Raw genomic sequence first — 20,000 nt, 5'->3', positions numbered from 1 at the left:
GAAAAGGTGATGTAACACAGTGGTGAACATGCCCTTTCCCAACTACTTTGTCATGTGTTGCAGCCATGAAATTCTAAGTTAATGAATATTTGCAAAAAAAAAATTAAGTTTATGAGTTTGAACATGAAATATGTTGTCTTTGTAGCATATTCAACTGAATATGGGTTGAAAAGGATTTGCAAATCATTGTATTCTGTTTATATTTACATTAAATGGGTTGTACTTGTATAGCGCTTTTCTACCTTCAAGGTACTCAAAGCGCTTTGACACTACTTCCACATTCACACACTGATGGAGGGAACTGCCATGCAAGGCGCCAACCAGCACCCATCAGGAGCAAGGGTGAAGTGTCTTGCTCAAGGACACAACGGATGAGACGAGGTTGGTACTTGGTGGGATTTGAACCAGGGACCCTCGGGTTGCGCACGGCCACTCTTCCACTGCGCCACGCCGTCCCCCTTTTAATTAAGTTTAGGGGCGTCCTGAGCCAATATTAATACCGAATTTTAGTGCAAAATCAGCAACAAAACATGTATTAGATGATTTCAGCTTGCATTTAACAGTGTTGCACTCTGAAACGGCATATTTGTCAATATAAACAAGTATCACATAATTGTTGTTTCATAGTCTGTACACACACACACACACACAAGGCAAAAGCTTATTAGAAAGTATCTAGTAACAAACGTGTCCGCATCATGCAACTTACTGCGTCATGAGCTTAATTTTAATGAATTATAGTGGCCGTTGCGTGTACGCCAAAAACAATAAAACGAATCAGCGCTCCTGTCACAACGCGGTCTCGAACCCACAATCCTTCCACAGCAAGATTCAACACTCTGCCAGGACACACCCCCGCACGCTCTGAGCACTTCACGCCCACACTTCGCTGCAGACTGTCAGCAATCAGCCCACGTCTCTGGCTTCCCTCTACATCTAACACAATTTCCCAACTCATATGGAAACGGGGTTTGTAAGTGTGTGCGTGTGTGTGTGTGTGTGTGTGTGTGTGTGTGTGTGTGTGTGTGTGTGTGTGATAAGCAGCCCACCTTGGCAACATCCACAGTGGAGTAGTATGCTGACACGGAGCACTCCTCCTGCTCCGTGGTTGGTCCTGTGGTCTTAGTGACATACCACTCATAGCTGTGAGTCTCACCTGTGCAACACATGCATCACCTTTAATAATTCATGCTAAGACTTTGTAACAAACACAATATCTCCTCAAAATGCTGTCTAGTAAGCCACTCTCCGACTTTAATGAAAACAAATGGATACCTCGTTATGTTCCTTATTATAATCAAAATTCGAATAGCATTAACTTAGTTTCTAGAATTCCTTGTTTTTCTAATCTTTAGCAATGATTTAAAATTGTGACGACTGGGTCGCATCGTGATTCGGGGTTTGTTCTCCCAAAAATGTAGATCGGGCTTCAAACACATCGTGCGGGTAGGAAAAACGTGCTCATAGCACGGAAGGCAAAACTAAAGGAGCTAGCAGGAAACCAAAGTCGTCATCTGTTGTACAAAAAGAAACTAGGAAGCCAGACCGAGTGAGGCCAGGGCATGGACTAAATTGCCCTGATTAGTGCCCGGGCTACAGGTGCGTGTCCCGAAAACTAACTAGAGGCAGGTGAATGTACACACAAACTCAAAAAGGTACTGAAGACACAAGTGAACCGAAAACGTAAACAAACTATGATCCGGGCAGCGGAACATAACTAAATACCGTATTTTACGGACCATAGGGCGCACCGGGTTATAGGACGCATTAAAGTAGTCATATTGTTATCTTTTTTTCTAAATGTAAAAGACTTCCTTGTGGTCTACATCAGTGGTCTCCAACCTTTTTGTGGCTGCAGACCGGTCAACGCTTGATAATTTGTCCCATGGCCCAGCGGGGGGTGGGGTGGGGTAGGGGTAGGGGCTTATTTTTTATTTTTTATTTTATTTTTTTTCCTTTTTTTGTCATAAAAAAAGAGAGTTTTTTTTAATTGGTGCACAAATTGTAAGTGTCTCTTGTTTTTTTTATGTTGATTTAATAAAAAAAAAAAAAAAAAAATTACAATAATAAAAACAATTACTAAAAAAAAAATTCTGCGGCGCGGTACTCCGGTGGTTGGGGAACACTGGTCTACAGAACACTCATTTTGACCACTGAGAACCAGAGTCCTCTACGGAAGACATTTGTTTTGTCAAAATGTAAATACCTGCGATGAGGTAGCGGCTTGTCCAGGGTGTACGCCGCCTTCCGCCTGATTGTAGCTGAGATATGCACCAGTGCCCCCGCGACTCCAAAGGGCATAAGCGGTAGAAAATGAATGGATGGAAAATGTAAATACACTATATTACCAAAAGTATTCGGCCACCCATCCAAATGATGAGAATCAGGTGTCCTAATCACTTAGCCCGGTGTATCAAATCAAGCACTTAGGCATGGAGACTGTTTCTACAAATATTTGGGAAAGAATGGGCCGCTCTCAGTGAACCGCCATAGGATGCCACCTGTGCAACAAATCCAGTCGTGAAATTTCCTCGCTCCTAAATATTCCAAAGTCGGCTTTATTATAAGAAAATTGAAGATTTTGGGAACAACAGCAACTCAGCCACCAAGTGGTAGGCCAGGTAAACTGACAAAAAGAGAAGTCAGTGGATGCTGAAGCACATAGTGCGAGGACTTTCTGCTCCAAACTTCTTAATGTGACCTTCCAATTAGCCCACGTACAGCACGCAGAGAGCTTCATGGAATGGGTTTCCATGGCCGAGCAGCTGCATCTAAGCCATACATCACCAAGTCCAATGCAAAGCGTGGAATGCTGTGGTGTAAAGCACGTCACCACTGGAATCTATTTTGTGGGGTTGTCTTTCAGGAGTTTTGCTCGGCATGGATGATGTTTTTACAGATCATATTTGAGCCGCCTTCCGGATGCGCCGTTTTGTGAGCGGGTCTTATTTACGTGGCTCACCTTCGATAGCGTCTTCTCACCTGTCGTCTTTGCGGTGGTAGCGGTGTAGCGTGCAAGGACGGGAGTGGAAAAGTGTGAAAAGACAGAGCGAACTGTTTCAATGACATTCAGACTTTACTTCAATCGATAACGGAGCAGCATCTCCTCATCCGGGAACAACAACACCGGAAATGTGTCCCGAGAAAAAACATCCAACCGGGACTCTCCCAAAACTAAAGTTCTTTGGGTGAATAATGTATAATCACTACACCGGTATGTTTTAATGCTGTTTACTGACGGATATAAGTAAGAACTTTACACTACATTATATCAGAAATGGCAATAGTGGAGGATGAATAGTCACATATCAAGAAGATAGAGAAAAGAAGAAGCTTATCAACTAGGAGTCGACATGGACTACAAAGGCGGATGCGCGCAAAACATGTTTGTGCAGATCCCAAATACAGATCAGCAAGTACCGGTAGGTAAGAAAATTTGCTTTTACATAATATTGCGAAACAAAACGCCAGATAATACGTCTTACCTTATACACACACCATAATAATACTCCTATGTTTAATGTGCCGACAATCCATCAAGCGGTGTGGCTTCATAACTTACCAAAGTCCTACTAATTAGGGACCGATGTCCCTTTGGGACAGAGGACCCTATTGAATTTATAGCATTTTATTATTCTTTATTATTATTATTATACCGCCGCCTCTTTGAGCTGAAATTTGACCCCCTTAACATGCTTCAAAACTCACCAAATTTTACACACACATCAGAACTGGCAAAAATTGCGATTTAATCAAAAAACAAAACCTAAAACTCAAAATTACGCTCTAGCGCCCCCTAGGAAAAACACACACAAAATTGCTTGTAACTTTCATTAGGAATGTCGTAGAGACATGAAACGAAAACCTCTATGTAGGTCTGACTTGGACTTAGATTTCATTAACCGACCTCCTTCAGAAAAAATCAACAAGAAGTTGGCAAAAACCCCTTCAAAACAAACGTTTCCTAAAAAAATGTCATTTTTGCCTCTTTGAGCTGTAATCTGACCCCCTTAAAATGCTTCAAAACTCACCAAACTGGACACACACATCAGTACTGGCAAAAATTGCGATCTAATAAAAAACAAACAAACCCCAAAACTCAAAATTTCGCTGTAGCGCCCCCTAGGAATAAAACACAGACAAAACTGCTCCTAGGAAGAAAACACAGACAAAACTGCTTGTAACTTCCAGTAGGAATGTTGTAGAGACATGAAACAAAAACCTCTATGTAGGTCTCACTTAGACCTACATTTCATTAATTTAGATCCTTCAGCAAAAATCAACAGGAAGTTGGCAATTACCCCTTCAAAACAGACATTATCTCCTCTGAGCGCATTTGTTGTGTCGGTTGAACCCTTCTGATTAAAAGTTGACGAAAGAGTTTTTCTAACTGCTCCGGTTTTGATTTTACGAGCCTTCAAAGAACTGCTGCGCTGATGCCGTCTCAAGATGGCCGCTTAAAAGCAGGAAGCACCAGCGTGACCACACAATGCAGAGAAGGTAGGTACTGTGCAGGTAAAGATATGTTGACTGGGTGAAAGAAGGAGGCACCAGTTTGACTCCAGGATACGGAGAAGGTAGGTAATGTGCAGGTAAAGATATGTTGTCTGGGTGAAAGAAGGAGGCACCAGTTTGACTCCAGGATACGGAAAAGGTAGGTAATGTGCAGGTAAAGATATGTTGTCTGGGTGAAAGAAGGAGGCATCAGTTTGACAGCAGGATACAGAGAAGGTAGGTAAATATATGTTGTCTGGGTGAAAGAAGGAGGCACCAGTTTGACAGCAGGATACAGAGAACGTAGGTAATGTGCAGGTAAAGATATGTTGTCTGGGTGAAAGAAGGAGGCACCAGTTTGACAGCAGGATACAGAGAAGGTAGGTAATGTGCAGGTAAAGATATGTTGTCTGGGTGAAAGAAGGAGGCACCAGTTTGACTCCAGGATACGGAGAAGGTAGGTAATGTGCAGGTAAAGATATGTTGACTGGGTGAAAGAAGGAGTCACCAGTTTGACAGCAGGATACAGTGAAGGTAGGTAAATATATGTTGTCTGGGTGAAAGAAGGAGGCACCAGTTTGACTCCAGGATACCGAGAAGGTAGGTAATGTGCAGGTAAAGATATGTTGACTGGGTGAAAGAAGGAGGCACCAGTTTGACAGCAGGATACAGAGAAGGTAGGTAATGTGCAAGTAAAGATATGTTGTCTGGGTAAAAGAAGGAGGCACCAGTTTGACAGCAGGATACAGAGAAGGTAGGTAATGTGCAAGTTAAGATATGTTGTCTGGGTGAAAGAAGGAGGCACCAGTTTGACTCCAGGATACGGAGAAGGTAGGTAATGTGCAGGTAAAGATATGTTGACTGGGTGAAAGAAGGAGTCACCAGTTTGACAGCAGGATACAGTGAAGGTAGGTAAATATATGTTGTCTGGGTGAAAGAAGGAGGCACCAGTTTGACTCCAGGATACCGAGAAGGTAGGTAATGTGCAGGTAAAGATATGTTGACTGGGTGAAAGAAGGAGGCACCAGTTTGACAGCAGGATACAGAGAAGGTAGGTAATGTGCAAGTAAAGATATGTTGTCTGGGTAAAAGAAGGAGGCACCAGTTTGACAGCAGGATACAGAGAAGGTAGGTAATGTGCAAGTTAAGATATGTTGTCTGGGTGAAAGAAGGAGGCACCAGTTTGACTCCAGGATACGGAGAAGGTAGGTAATGTGCAGGTAAAGATATGTTGACTGGGTGAAAGAAGGAGGCACCAGTTTGACAGCAGGATACAGAGAAGGTAGGTACTGTGCAGGTAAAGATATGTTGACGGGGTGAAAAAAGGAGGCACCAGTTTGACAGCAGGATACAGAGAAGGTAGGTAATGTGCAGGTAAAGATATGTTGTCTGGGTGATGGCAGGAAGCACCAGCGTTTATGGGTGCAAGAAAGAAGCACCAGTGTGACCCCAGGATGCAGGGAAGGTAGGTAAAGTGCAGGTGAAGATATGTTGAATGGGTAAAGGCAGGAAACACCAGTAAAAGTTGGTCCCGTCCATCGCTGCTTGCAGCTTTAATTTATAAATTGTTATTTTTTTTGCGACTGGACAAGGTAATATAATATTCCGTCTTTGTTCACCTGGTTTGGTGTGGTACACAGTCGGGTTTTCCGTCTTGACTCCATGGGCGTGGATGGAGTAAGGTCTGGAGGCCATGTTCTTGAAAACCACTTTGACTTTGTCTCCAACATCAGCGTGGATCATTGGACCTGGGGGAGAGGACGCTGATCAAATCGGAGCCCGACAAGTACAGGAAATAATATTTACCTTCGCCAAAAACCTACCCATGACGCCGAGGTGTTCCATGTCCGCGCCTCGTTCCACCTGCTTGGAGAACTTGTCGTTGGCGAACTGGCGGTAGACAACCTTCTTGTAGCGAGAGCCGATGAAGCCGCCTTGCTGGTCCAGGAAAACTGTCGCCGGACTGCAGTAGAAGAGGCAGATGTCATACAATAGCAAGGAATATTGGATGAATATCATGCAATAATATCATCAAAAGGTTCAGAGAATCTGGAGAAATCACTCCACGTAAGCGGCATGGCCGGAAACCAACATTGAATGACCGTGACCTTCGATCCCTCAGACAACATCAATTTCTAAAGGATATCACCACTTGGGCTCAGGAACACTTCAGAAAACCACTGTCACTGAATCCCGTTGGTCGCTACATCTGTAAGTGCAAGTTAAAGCTCTACTATGCAAACTAAAGCCATTTATCAACAACATCCAGAAACGGCGCTGGCTTCTCTGGGCCCGAGATCATCTAAGATGGACTGATGCAAAGTGGAAAAGTGTTCTGAGGTCTGACGGGTCCTCATGTGGGGCGGTATAGCTCGGTTGGTAGAGTGGCCGTGCCAGCAACTTGAGGGTTGCAGGTTCGATTCCCGCTTCCGCCATCCTAGTCACTGCCGTTGTGTCCTTGGGCAAGACACCTGCTCCCAATGCCACCCACACTGGTTTAAATGTAACTTAGATATTTGGTTTCACTATGTAAAGCGCTTTGAGTCATTAGAGAAAAGCGCTATATAAATATAATTCACTTCATTTCAAATTGTTTTTGGAAATATTCGACATCGTGTCATCCAGACCAAAGGGGAAGCGAACCATCCAGACTGTTATCGACGCAAAGTTGAAAAGCCAGCATGTGTGATGGTATGGGGGTGCATTAGTGCCCAAGGCATGGGTAACTTACACATCTGTGAAGGCACCATTAATGCTGAAAGGTACATACAGGTTTTGGAACAACATATGCTGCCATCTAAGCGCCGTCTTTTTCATGGACGCTCCTGCTTATTTCAGCAAGACAATGCCGAGCCACATTCAGCACGTGTTACAACAGCGTGGCTTCGTAAAAAAAGAGTGCAGGTACTTTCCTGGCCCGCCTGCAGTCCAGACCTGTCTCTCGTGGAAAATGTGTGGCGCATTATGAAGCGTAAAATACGACAGCGGAGACCCCGGACTGTTGAAGGACTGAAGCTCTACATAAAACAAGAATGGGAAAGAATTCCACTTTCAAAGCTTCAACAATTAGTTTCCTCAGTTCCCAAACGTTTATTGAGTGTTGTTAAAAGAAAAGGTGATGTAACACAGTGGTGAACATGCCCTTTCCCAACTACTTTGGCACGTGTTGCAGCCATGAAATTCTAAGTTAATTATTATTTGCAAATAGAAAAAAATACGTTTATGAGTTTGAACATCAAATATGTTGTCTTTGTAGCATATTCAACTGAATATGGCTTGAAAAGGATTTGCAAATCATTTTATTCCGTTTTTATTTACATCTAACATAATTTCCCAACTCATAGGGAAACGGGGTTTTTAGTAATACTGCTTGAGGCTTGGCCAATCAGTGGCTACGATACTGGACAGCATGCTTTAATTGGCTATGTCTCCTCTAGTTTTGATATTTTTTGTTAGTTTTTTTTGGCCATTTTATGCTTGAAAATGCTTCAATTGGGCCAAATATATTGTACAATTTTTTGGTTTGGGTTTTTTTCAATCCGAGATGTGGTGAAGCCGCAATATGTAAATAAATCCCCAATATTGCCAAAACTATTTGGCCACCTGCCTTGACTCACATAAGAACATCCCATTCCTAACCCATAGGGTTCACGACGTGGGTCCACCTTTTGCAGCTATTGCAGCTTCAACTCCTCTGGGAAGGCTGTCCACAAGGTTGCAGAGTGTGTTTAAAGGAATTTTCCACCATTTTTCCAAAAGGAAAAGGCCTGGCTCTCAGTCTCTGTTCTAATTATTCCCAAAGTTGTTTTATCAAGTTCAGGTTAGGACTCTGTGCAGGCCAGTCAAGTTCATCCACACCAGACTCTGTCATCCATGTCTTTATGGACCTTACTTTGTGCACTGGTCATGTTGGAAGAGGAAGGGGCCCGCTCTAAACTCTTCCCACAAAGTTGTGAGCATGGAATTGTACAAAATATGTTGGTATCCTGGAGCATTCAGAGTTCCTTTCACTGGAACTAAAAGGGGCCAACCCCAGAAAAACAGCCCCACACCGTAATTCCTCGACTGTCCCCTCTCTTGTCAGTTTACGTGGCCTACCATTTCGTGGCTGAGGTAGGTCTTTATTGTCATTGCAACAAGTACAACGAAACTTTGTTTTCAGCACAAACCTGTTCAAGATTAGACCAACAAACAGTGTACAGGGTTACAGAACAAGAACGCTGATGGGTCGCCATAAGGCGCCCCGTAAAAGATGGGAAAAAGGTAAACGCTGGGTAAGGATGAGTAAAAAAATACAATCCAGACTGGGCTCCTAAGGGGGTCCAGTTCAGAGTGAGAAAAAAACCTCCATACGAAAGCACATTTACATATTACAACATACATCTCCAGATATCTAGCAACAGAGGGAAGGTAGTTCAAGGTCATGGTGGTAGGTCGCAGCTCTCAGGTGCTGACCATCCATTCATCACCCCGAGGGCGTTGGATGGGGGGACAGGAGGGTGTATGTGTGGCGTATATTTTTTTTGTGGATGTGTCTCTGTTCCGCGGCCTTGATGTATTTGCCGTCGCTAGTCCAAAGTTCACCACAACAGGTGTGTGTCCATGGGAGACAAAAAAGGGAGTTTGTTGTGTCTTCGCTGCAGTGTCCTTCAGGAGAGTCTCGAAGCCAGGGGGAAAAAAATCCAAGTTAAAAATGATTTGTATGCGAGTGAAAATAAAATTTGCTTTTCACTCTAAAATAGTCTATGACCGGTCCTCAAAAACTGCGGGGTAGACAGTCCGATGTGATCCACAGTTCTTCCCGCATCCTCCAATCATTTGTGGCAACTTTGGGATACTTTGAAGACTGCCAGCAACTTCCAATTTGTCAACAAACCAGAGCAATCAGCAGATGTCCTGTTGTCATAAATCCCAATAGGCGGATATCTTCACGTCTTCGACAAAAAAGGGTCGCCAGGCACGCGGCCGTCCTTCTTCTCCCAAAAGTCCGTGGTGTGTCCAGCAACAACCGCTTCATCACAACAGCAGGTTCCCCCGAACCCAAGATCTTGTCAATTTTGTTGAGGCCAGTTAAATAGTTCCAATGTTTAGATTTGGAGAGCAGTGCAAAAAGAGGCAACAAGAAAGTTAAGACAAGACAAAAGAAAGAAGCAAGCAGGAGAGATAAGGGAGAAGACAGGGGAGCGTCCACCCTCGGTGAGTGCCAGTGAGTTGCTGTTGTTCCCAAAACTGGATGGGTGGCCAAATACTTTTGTGTATTTCCATTTTAACCAAACAAATATCTAGTTCTCAGAAGGCTATTTGGAAGTTCTGGTCAAACGTCGTCCTTCCGCTCATTGTTTTTGTGTCGATAATAGTGAGTACTGTACTATATGTTACCTTTGCTGACCTCGGTACATCTCAGCCTCCCAAGTACGGTTCGGAGAGTAGTCCCAGTCCACCTCCATGGCAGCGATGTAGTAGGTTTTGGAATGGAGCATGGTCTCACCCTGCCGCTGGAAGAAGCTGCACTTCTGCACCGTGTAGTTGGCTCGCATTCCTCCCCGGTAATGATTGACCGTCGGAGATGAAACCTCAAACTGACCTGTGCCACGCAAACACATGAGATACTCGGGATTTAGGGCTATGTAAGTAAATACTGATTGATTGGTTGATAAAGTAGCAATGATTGCCACACACACACTAGGTGTGGTGAAATGATTCTCTGCATTTGACCCATCACCCTTCTTCCACCCCCTGGGAGGTGAGGGGAGCAGTGGGCAGCAGCAGTGGCCACGCCCAGGAATCGTTTTTGGTGATTTAACCCCCAATTCCAAGCCTTGATGCTGAGTCCCAAGCAGGGAGGTCATGGCTCCCATTGTTATAGTCTTTGGTATGACTCGGCCGGGGTTTGAACCCACGACCTACCCACTCTAACCCAGGGGTCGGGAACCTTTTAGGCTGAGAGAGCCATACAAGCCAAATATTTTAAAAAGTATTTCCGTGAGAGCCATATATATATTTTTTAAGACTGAATACAACTAAATGCGTGTATTTTTTAAGTAAGAACAACATTTTTAGAGTGAAATAAGTCTCTTATTCTTTTTTATAACATAGTTATTAGGGCTGAGAATCTTTGGGTGTCCCACGATTCGATTCAATATCGATTCATTCCATCCATCCATCCATCATCTTCCGCTTATCCGAGGTCGGGTCGCGGGGGCAGCAGCCTAAGCAGGGAAGCCCAGACTTCCCTCTCCCCAGCCACTTCGTCTAGCTCTTCCCGGGGGATCCCGAGGCGTTCCCAGGCCAGCCGGGAGACATAGTCTTCCCAACGTGTCCTGGGTCTTCCCCGTGGCCTCCTACCGGTTGGACGTGCCCTAAACACCTCCCTAGGGAGGCGTTCGGGTGGCATCCTGACCAGATGCCCGAACCACCTCATCTGGCTCCTCTCCATGTGGAGGAGCAGCGGCTTTACTTTGAGTTCCTCCCGGATGGCAGAGCTTCTCACCCTATCTCTAAGGGAGAGACCCAAACTCATTTGGGCCGCTTGTACCCGTGATCTTGTCCTTTCGGTCATGACCCAAAGCTCATGACCATAGGTGAGGATGGGAACGTAGATCGACCGGTAAATTGAGCGCTTTGCCTTCCGGCTCAGCTCCTTCTTCACCACAACGGATCGGTACAACGTCCGCATTACTGAAGACGCCGCACCGATCCGCCTGTCGATCTCACCATCCACTCTTCCCTCACTCGTGAACAAGACTCCTAGGTACTTGAACTCCTCCACTTGGGGCAGGGTCTCCTCCCCAACCCGGAGATGGCACTCCACCCTTTTCCGGGCGAGAACCATGGACTCGGACTTGGAGGTGCTGAACACTCGGGTGCGAACCGATCCAGTGAGAGCTGAAGATCCCGGCCAGATGAAGCCATCAGGACCACATCATCTGCAAAAACCAGAGACCAAATCCCGTGGCCACCAAACCGGATCCCCACGATTCGATAATGTATACATTTTTTTCGATTCAACGCGATTGTGGATTCAAAAACGATATTTTTCCGATTCAAAAGGATTCTGTATTCATTCAATTGCTCTGTTTATTGCAGTTCTGAGTGTTGCTGGCTCAGGTTTGGTTTTGGAATTGGATTGCATTGTTATGGTATTGTTGTGTATTGTTTTGTTGGATTGATAAAAAGAAAAAGAAAAAAGCGATTTTTAAATAATGAGAATCGATTCTGAATCGCACGCACAAGGTGAGAATCGCGATTCAAATTCGTAATCGATTTTTTCCCCCACACCCCTAATAGTTATTCTGAAACTAACCAACAACAAATAAAATTCTTCTTACCATTAACTCGACTTCTTGAACAGGTGCGGTAAAAACCAGATGGATGGATTAAAATGCATGAGAATGTTTTATATTTTGAACGTTATTTTTGACACTGTGATTACTCATCCATCCATCCATTTTCTACCGCTTATTCCCTTTCGGGGTCGCGGGGGGCGCTAGCGCCTATCTCAGCTACAATCGGGCAGAAGGCGGGTACACCCTGGACAAGTCGCCACCTAAAAACAGGGCCAACACAGATAGACAGACAACATTCACACACTAGGGACCATTTAGTGTTGCCAATCAACCTATCCCCAGGTGTCTTTGGAGGTGGGAGGGGCCTATCCCCAGGTGCATGTCTTTGGAGGTGGGAGGGGCCTATCCCCAGGTGCATGTCTTTGGAGGTGGGAGGGGCCTATCCCCAGGTGCATGTCTTTGGAGGTGGGAGGGGCCTATCCCCAGGTGCATGTCTTTGGAAGTGGGAGGTGCCTATCCCCATGTGCATGTCTTTAGAGGTGGGAGGGGCCTATCCCCAGGTGCATGTCTTTGGAAGTGGGAGGTGCCTATCCCCATGTGCATGTCTTTAGAGGTGGGAGAGGCCTATCCCCAGGTGCATGTCTTTGGAGGTGGGAGGGGCCTATCCCCAGGTGCATGTCTTTGGAGGTGGGAGGGGACTATCCCCAGGTGCATGTCTTTGGAGGTGGGAGGGGCCTATCCCCAGGTGCATGTCTTTAGAGGTGGGAGGGGCCTATCCCCAGGTGCATGTCTTTGGAGGTGGGAGGGGCCTATCCCCAGGTGCATGTCTTTGGAGGTGGGAGGGGCCTATCCCCAGGTGCATGTCTTTGGAGGTGGGAGGGGCCTATCCCCAGGTGCATGTCTTTGGAGGTGGGAGGGGCCTATCCCCAGGTGCATGTCTTTGGAGGTGGGAGGGGACTATCCCCAGGTGCATGTCTTTGGAGGTGGGAGGGGCCTATCCCCAGGTGCATGTCTTTGGAGGTGGGAGGGGCCTATCCCCAGGTGCATGTCTTTGGAGGTGGGAGGGGCCTATCCCCAGGTGCATGTCTTTGGAGGTGGGAGGGGCCTATCCCCAGGTGCATGTCTTTGGAGGTGGGAGGGGCCTATCCCCAGGTGCATGTCTTTAGAGGTGGGAGGGGCCTATCCCTAGGTGCATGTCTTTAGAGGTGGGAGGGGCCTATCCCCAGGTGCATGTCTTTGGAGGTGGGAGGGGCCTATACCCAGGTGCGTGTCTTGGGAGGTGGGAGGGGCCTATCCCCAGGTGGATGTCTTTGGAAGTGGGAGGGGCCTATCCCCAGGTGCATGTCTTTAGAGGTGGGAGGGGCCTATCCCTAGGTGCATGTCTTTGAAGGTGGGAGGGGCCTATCCCTAGGTGCATGTCTTTGGAGGTGGGAGGGGCCTATCCCCAGGTGCATGTCTTTGGAGGTGGGAGGGGCCTATCCCCAGGTGCATGTCTTTGGAGGTGGGAGGGGCCTATCCCCAGGTGCATGTCTTTGGAGGTGGGAGGGGCCTATCCCCAGGTGCATGTCTTTGGAGGTGGGAGGGGCCTATCCCCAGGTGCATGTCTTTGGAGGTGGGAGGGGCCTATCCCCAGGTGCATGTCTTTGGAGGTGGGAGGGGCCTATCCCTAGGTGCGTGTCTTGGGAGGTGGGAGGGGCCTATCCCCAGGTGCATGTCTTTGGAGGTGGGAGGGGCCTATCCCCAGGTGCATGTCTTTGGAGGTGGGAGGGGCCTATCCCCAGGTGCATGTCTTTGGAGGTGGGAGGGGCCTATCCCCAGGTGCATGTCTTTGGAGGTGGGAGGGGCCTATCCCCAGGTGCATGTCTTTGGAGGTGGGAGGGGCCTATCCCCAGGTGCATGTCTTTGGAGGTGGGAGGGGCCTATCCCCAGGTGCATGTCTTTAGAGGTGGGAGGGGCCTATCCCTAGGTGCATGTCTTTAGAGGTGGGAGGGGCCTATCCCCAGGTGCATGTCTTTGGAGGTGGGAGGGGCCTATACCCAGGTGCGTGTCTTGGGAGGTGGGAGGGGCCTATCCCCAGGTGCATGTCTTTGGAAGTGGGAGGGGCCTATCCCCAGGTGCATGTCTTTAGAGGTGGGAGGGGCCTATCCCTAGGTGCATGTCTTTGGAGGTGGGAGGGGCCTATCCTTAGGTGCATGTCTTTGGAGGTGGGAGGGGCCTATCCCCAGGTGCATGTCTTTGGAGGTGGGAGAGGCCTATCCCCAGGTGCATGTCTTTAGAGGTGGGAGGGGCCTATCCCTAGGTGCATGTCTTTGGAGGTGGGAGGGGCCTATCCCTAGGTGCATGTCTTTGGAAGTGGGAGGAAGCCGGAGTACCCGGAGGGAACCCACGCAGTCACGGGGAGAACATGCAAACTCCACACAGCCTGGATTTGAACCCAAGACTGCAGGACCTTCGTATTGTGAGGCAGACGCACTAACCCCTCTGCCACCGTGAAGCCCCACTGTGATTACCAGCGGAATTATTCATGACTTACCATGTTAAGCAATGTCAGCTCAGATTTACCTGAGAGCCAGGTGCAGTCATCAAAAGAGCCACATCTGGCTCTAGAGCCATAGGTTCCCTACCCCTGTTCTAACCACTAAACCACTGTTGCGCCCCCATGGCCCCAAAAATAGGGTAAAGCGGGGTCACATACCCATGCTGTCTGGCTCCATGGTCACCGTGTGGGAGATGTGCGGAAAAACCGAAATGGTGTCCATTCTGTTTTGGCGGAAGATGAAGCGGTTCCCCTGGAAGTAAAAACTGTTGATGTCCGTCTCCGAGCCCAGTCCTGACAGGTGCCACGTCACTTTGTCCCCCTTACACATGGTAAGGCCTTTGAGGTTCCCGTATATAAATCCATTGATGGCTGAAGGGAATGAAAAGAACCCTTTAACATTTTAGGTTGAAGTATTTTAGTAGATGTATGTAACTTACATCCAAATAAAAATCCCAGGTGAGTTTACCTACCGTGCATTTTGTTGCTCTCGATAAAGCCCTCATCCTCTTTGTTCACCGTGGTGGGAGCTGTGGTGAAGGCCCGGATGTTGTCTTCCAGATACCAGCTCAGGTTTTCATCGAACACCGTAGCCAGCAGGTGGAACTCTTTATTATAGTTTTTCTATATTGTAGGGATAAAGGGAAAGTTGTTCTGATGTTTAACACACCTGTCACTGACTGGGGACAACATGCAGGAAAACACAGTAGGTCTATAGCACAGTTTTTCAACCGTTTTTTTTGAGCCAAGGCACATTTTTTGCGGAGGCACACTAGAGGCAGAAATTATTCAAAAACAAAATTCAGTTGACAGTAAAAAGTCGTCGCAATTGTTGGGTTTGACTAGAGCAGGGAACCTTTTCGGCTGAGAGAGCCATGAAAGCCAAATATTTCAAAATGTATTTATAAATGATAAATGGGTTGTACTTGTATAGCGCTTTTCTACCTTCAAGGTACTCAAAGCGCTTTGACACTACTTCCACATTTACCCATTCACACACTGATGGAGGGAGCTGCCATGCAAGGCGCCAACCAGCACCCATCAGGAGCAAGGGTGAAGTGTCTTGCTCAGGACACAACGGACGTGACGAGGTTGGTACTAGGTGGGATTTGAACCAGTGACCCTCGGGTTGCGCTCGGCCACTCTCCCACTGTGCCACGCCGTCCCTAATTTCCATCCATTTTCTATTTTCTACCGCTTATTCCCTTTCAGGGTCGCGGGGGGCGCTGGCGCCTATGTCAGCTACAATCGGGCGGAAGGCGGGGTACACCCTGGACAAGTCGCCACCTCATCACAGGGCCAACACAGATAGACAGACAACATTCACACACTAGGGACCATTTAGTGTTGCCAATCAACCTATCCCCAGGTGCATGTCTTTGGAGGTGGGAGGGGCCTATCCCCAGGTGCATGTCTTTGGAGGTGGGAGGGGCCTATCCCCAGGTGCATGTCTTTGGAGGTGGGAGGGGCCTATCCCCAGGTGCATGTCTTTGGAGGTGGGAGGGGCCTATCCCCAGGTGCATGTCTTTGGAGGTGGGAGGGGCCTATCCCCAGGTGCATGTCTTTGGAGGTGGGAGGGGCCTATCCCCAGGTGCATGTCTTTGGAAGTGGGAGGGGCCTATCCCCAGGTGCATGTCTTTGGAGGTGGGAGGGGCCTATCCCCAGGTGCATGTCTTTGGAAGTGGGAGGGGCCTATCCCCAGGTGCATGTCTTTGGAGGTGTGAGGGGCCTATCCCCAGGTGCATGTCTTTGGAGGTGGGAGGGGCCTATCCCCAGGTGCATGTCTTTAGAGGTGGGAGGAAGCCGGAGTACCCGGAGGGAACCCACGCATTCACGGGGAGAACATGCAAACTCCACACAGAAAGATCCCAAGCCTGGATTTGAACCCAGGACTGCAGGACCATATCATATTTTTTATCACTGAATACAACAAAATGTGTGCATTTTTAAGTGAGACCAACATTTTTAGAGTATAATAAGTATTTTCAGGGACGGCGTGGCGCAGTGGGAGAGTGGCTGTGCACAACCCGAGCGTCCCTGGTTCAATCCCCACCTAGTACCAACCTCGTCATGTCTGTTGTGTCCTGAGCAAGACACTTCACCCTTGCTCCTGATGGGTGCTGGTTAGCGCCTTGCATGGCAGCTCCCTCCATCAGTGTGTGAATGTGTGTGTGAATGTGGAAGTAGTGTCAAAGCGCTTTGAGTACCTTGAAGGTAGAAAAGCGCTATACAAGTACAACCCATTTATCATTTTATTATTTTATTCTTTTTAATAACATTGTTATTCTGAAGCTAAGCAATAATAAATCAAACGTGTTTGACCATGTGCTGTTTGTCCTTTGGACTCTTTAAGTTCCTGTTTTTCTCCACTCCCTTGTCTGGTTTCCTTGGTTACTCATTTTGTCCACCTGTCTCTGTTGGACAAAATGCCCGCTCACCTGCTTCCCGAGCACTAATCCGAGGCAGTATTTAAGCTCGTCTTTGCCAGTCAGTCGCCCTGGCGTCAATGTGATCTTTTCTTGCTCTGTGCTGACTTGTTTCATGCCTTGCCATAGTTTCGTGCTTCATGCCATGCCAAGTAAGTTTTGTTTGATTTATGTTCATAGTCTGTTTATGCGTTAGCTTTGTTCTTTAGCCCAAGTTGTGCCTCCGCTGTGAGCGATTTTTGTTTGTATCTTTTTTTAGTTTAAATTGAATCATGTTTTTACTTAAATGCCAGGTCCCGAGTAGTCCGTCGGCCTTCCTGGGGGAACGACCCTGCAGCAAGCTGCGACCCCCCCCCCCCCGTCGTCGTGACATAAAATACTTCTTACCATTAATGTGACTTCTTGAACAGGTGCGGTAGAAAACGGATGGATGGATTTAAATGCATGAGAATGTTTTATATTTTGCACGTTATTTTTAGCACTGTGATTACCAGCGAAATTATTCACAATTATGGTGTTAAGCAATGTCAGCTAAGATTTACCTGAGAGCCAGGTGCAGTCATCAAAAGAGCCACATCTGGCTCTAGAGCCATAGGTTCCCTACCCCTGGACTAAAGCATAACCAAGGATGCTTCAGTATAGCTCTTGTCTCAAAGTAGGTGTAATGTCACCACCTGTGACTTATTTTGGACATTGTTGATTGTCATGTCATGTTCGGTTGTACATTGTGGACGCCATCTCTGCTCCGCAGTAAGTCTTTGCTGTCGTCCAGCGTTCTGTTTTTATTTACTTTCTAGTGTTGTACATTTGATGGTGGTGTGATGGGTGATGAGCCAAGGAGACGCCAAGAGGAATCGTCTAACAAAAAGCTTTGTTTTGTTTCAGCGAGCCTCAGACTAGAACTGCAGCTCCAGGAGAAGAAGTGCCAGATCTCTTCATTCTGCTGTCTTGTCAGAACATTGTGTTTGAATACCATTTATTCTAGACCCCCGTCAAATCTTGACGCCGGACAGTCTGCATACCACTTAGTTCATTTACTTGACTAGCCAACCTAACTCCTGTGATCGATTGGGTCCAAAGACTTCCGACCCCTACCCTCTGTCCCTCTGTGTTGACCTTCTTCCAGGTGTTTAATCTTCCGTCTTAACCCGATTCTGACTATCTTGGTAACTACCTGCAGCACTGCGGATGGACGCGAGCCTTTGACCTTAGTAGAAGACTGCTTTTTAAATGATTATCTGAGCAACTGCAGACACATGCTCCTTCCAAGCACATGGCAGACGGCGCCTCAAAATCTATCAAAATGTTTTATTACGACTTTGGTAAGCTATGAAGCCGCACCGCTTGATGGATTGTCGGCACATTAAACATAGGAGTATTATTATGGTGTGGGGATAAGGTAAGACATATTATCTGGCGTTCGCAATATTACGCAAAAGCAACTTTTCTTTCCTTCCGGTGCCTGCTGATCTGTATTTGGGATCTGTATAAGTCCTGAAAAATTGTGCATGTCCGCCTTTGTAGTCTGTGTCCACACCGTAGTCGATAAGCGTATTCTTTTCCTATATCTTCATTCATCCTCCGCTGTTGCCATTTACTTACATCTGTCAGTAAACTCACCATGAAAGCGCTAAAACATACCGGTGTAGTGAGTTTACATTATTCACCCAAGGAACTTGGCGCAGTGGGAGAGTGGCCGTGCGCAACCCGAGGGTCCCTGGTTCAAATCCCACTTAGTACCAACGTCGTCACGTCCGTTGTGTCCTGAGCAAGACACTTCACCCTTGCTCCTGATGGGTGCTGGTTGGCGCCTTGCATGGCAGCTCCCTCCATCAGTGTGTGAATGTGTGTGTGAATGGGTAAATGTGGAAGTAGTGTCAAAGCGCTTTGAGTACCTTGAAGGTAGAAAAGCGCTATACAAATACAACCCATTTATTTATTTATTTATTTATTAAAGTTCCGGTCGGACGTTTTTTCACGGGACACATTTCCGGTTTTGTTTTTTCCGGATGAGGAGATGCTGCTTCGTTATTGAATGTCAGACTTCTAAAATAAGCTTGTTGGTGTGTTTAGTTTGACAAGCGAAAGTTAAGTCGGAGAAAATACGGTCGTTTATTAATATTTCTCTGCGGCCCGGTAGAAAATGCATCACGTACCGGTACCGGTCCCCGGACCGGTGGCTGGGGACCACTGATATAAACATTGGTGGTGGTGGTGGTGGTGGTGGTAGTATTATGCTCTGGGCCTGTTGTCTTATTATTTCCTAATCAGATTTTAGAACAGCTAAACTGTGAGCCTTTTACATAGACCTTGAATTTGGAATGTGTGAATGAAGCCATAACAATCTGTTATCTCAACTGTCCGAAGTAGGGAGGAGAAGAAGAGGGGCGGGTGAGAGTGAGTGAGGAGGGAGAAACTGCCATTTTAGGATTAGATCAATTTGGACCGAGCTTTGAAATGTTGTATCTAGATTGATCTCCCAAGGCGCTTTGGTAATAAAATGGAAAAATGAGCAACCTCTGTCTCTGATTGATTTAAAACCAGCTTATGTGTCATCAAACAATCTGGGGGCGTTGACCGAAGGAAGAACAGGTCCAAAACGTAACACTGCCAATGGGACTGGTGCTTTACAGAGAGTAAATGGGACAATGAAAAAGGAGGATTACCTCCTAATTCTTCAGGAAAAGCTAAAATCATCAGCTCGGAGGTTGGGTCTTGGGCTCAGTTGGGTGTTCCAAAGGGACAATGACCCCAAACATGTCAAAAGTGGTAAAGGAATGGCTAAATCAGGCTAGAATCAAGTTTTTTTTTAGAATAGCCTTCCCAAAGTCCTGACTTAAACGTGTGGACAATGCTGAAGAAACAAGTCCATGTCAGAAAACCAATCATAATAATATGACTCCTTTGATGCGCCCTATGCGGTATAGCGGTATAGCTCGGTTGGTAGAGCAGCCGTGCCAGCAACTTGAGGGTTGCAGGTTCGATACCCGCTTCCGCCATCCTAGTCACTGCCGTTGTGTCCTTGGGCAAGACACTTTACCCACCTGCTCCCAGTGCCACCCACACTGGTTTAAATGTAAAAATTAGGTATTGGGTTTCACTATGTAAAGCTCTATGAGCCACTCGAGAAAAAGCGCTATATAAAAAATAATTCACTATAATCCTGTGCGCCTAATGCATGAAAAAACATCTCAAATAGTCCATTAATCGGTAGTGCGCTTTATAATCCGGTCGATGTTTTTTTTTGCACATTCTACA

General features: G+C 46.8%; 1 protein-coding gene across 1 annotated transcript in view; it reads right to left on the bottom strand.

Moving 5' to 3' along the window:
- LOC133540675 (ceruloplasmin-like) overlaps positions 1–20,000 on the bottom strand; it is a 45,958-nt gene that overhangs the window by 11,943 nt on the left and 14,015 nt on the right. The window contains exons 3-8 of the mRNA XM_061883491.1: positions 14,790–14,940; positions 14,476–14,688; positions 9,874–10,078; positions 6,318–6,457; positions 6,114–6,242; positions 1,050–1,156 (exon numbers count right to left, since the gene is read on the bottom strand). Coding sequence (XP_061739475.1) covers positions 1,050–1,156; positions 6,114–6,242; positions 6,318–6,457; positions 9,874–10,078; positions 14,476–14,688; positions 14,790–14,940 — 945 coding nt within the window. The remainder of the gene's footprint in view (positions 1–1,049; positions 1,157–6,113; positions 6,243–6,317; positions 6,458–9,873; positions 10,079–14,475; positions 14,689–14,789; positions 14,941–20,000) is intronic.

Source organism: Nerophis ophidion, linkage group LG22, assembly GCF_033978795.1.
Source record: "Nerophis ophidion isolate RoL-2023_Sa linkage group LG22, RoL_Noph_v1.0, whole genome shotgun sequence".
Classification (NCBI taxonomy): Eukaryota; Metazoa; Chordata; class Actinopteri; order Syngnathiformes; family Syngnathidae; genus Nerophis; species Nerophis ophidion.
This window is presented reverse-complemented; position numbering and strand designations above follow the sequence as displayed.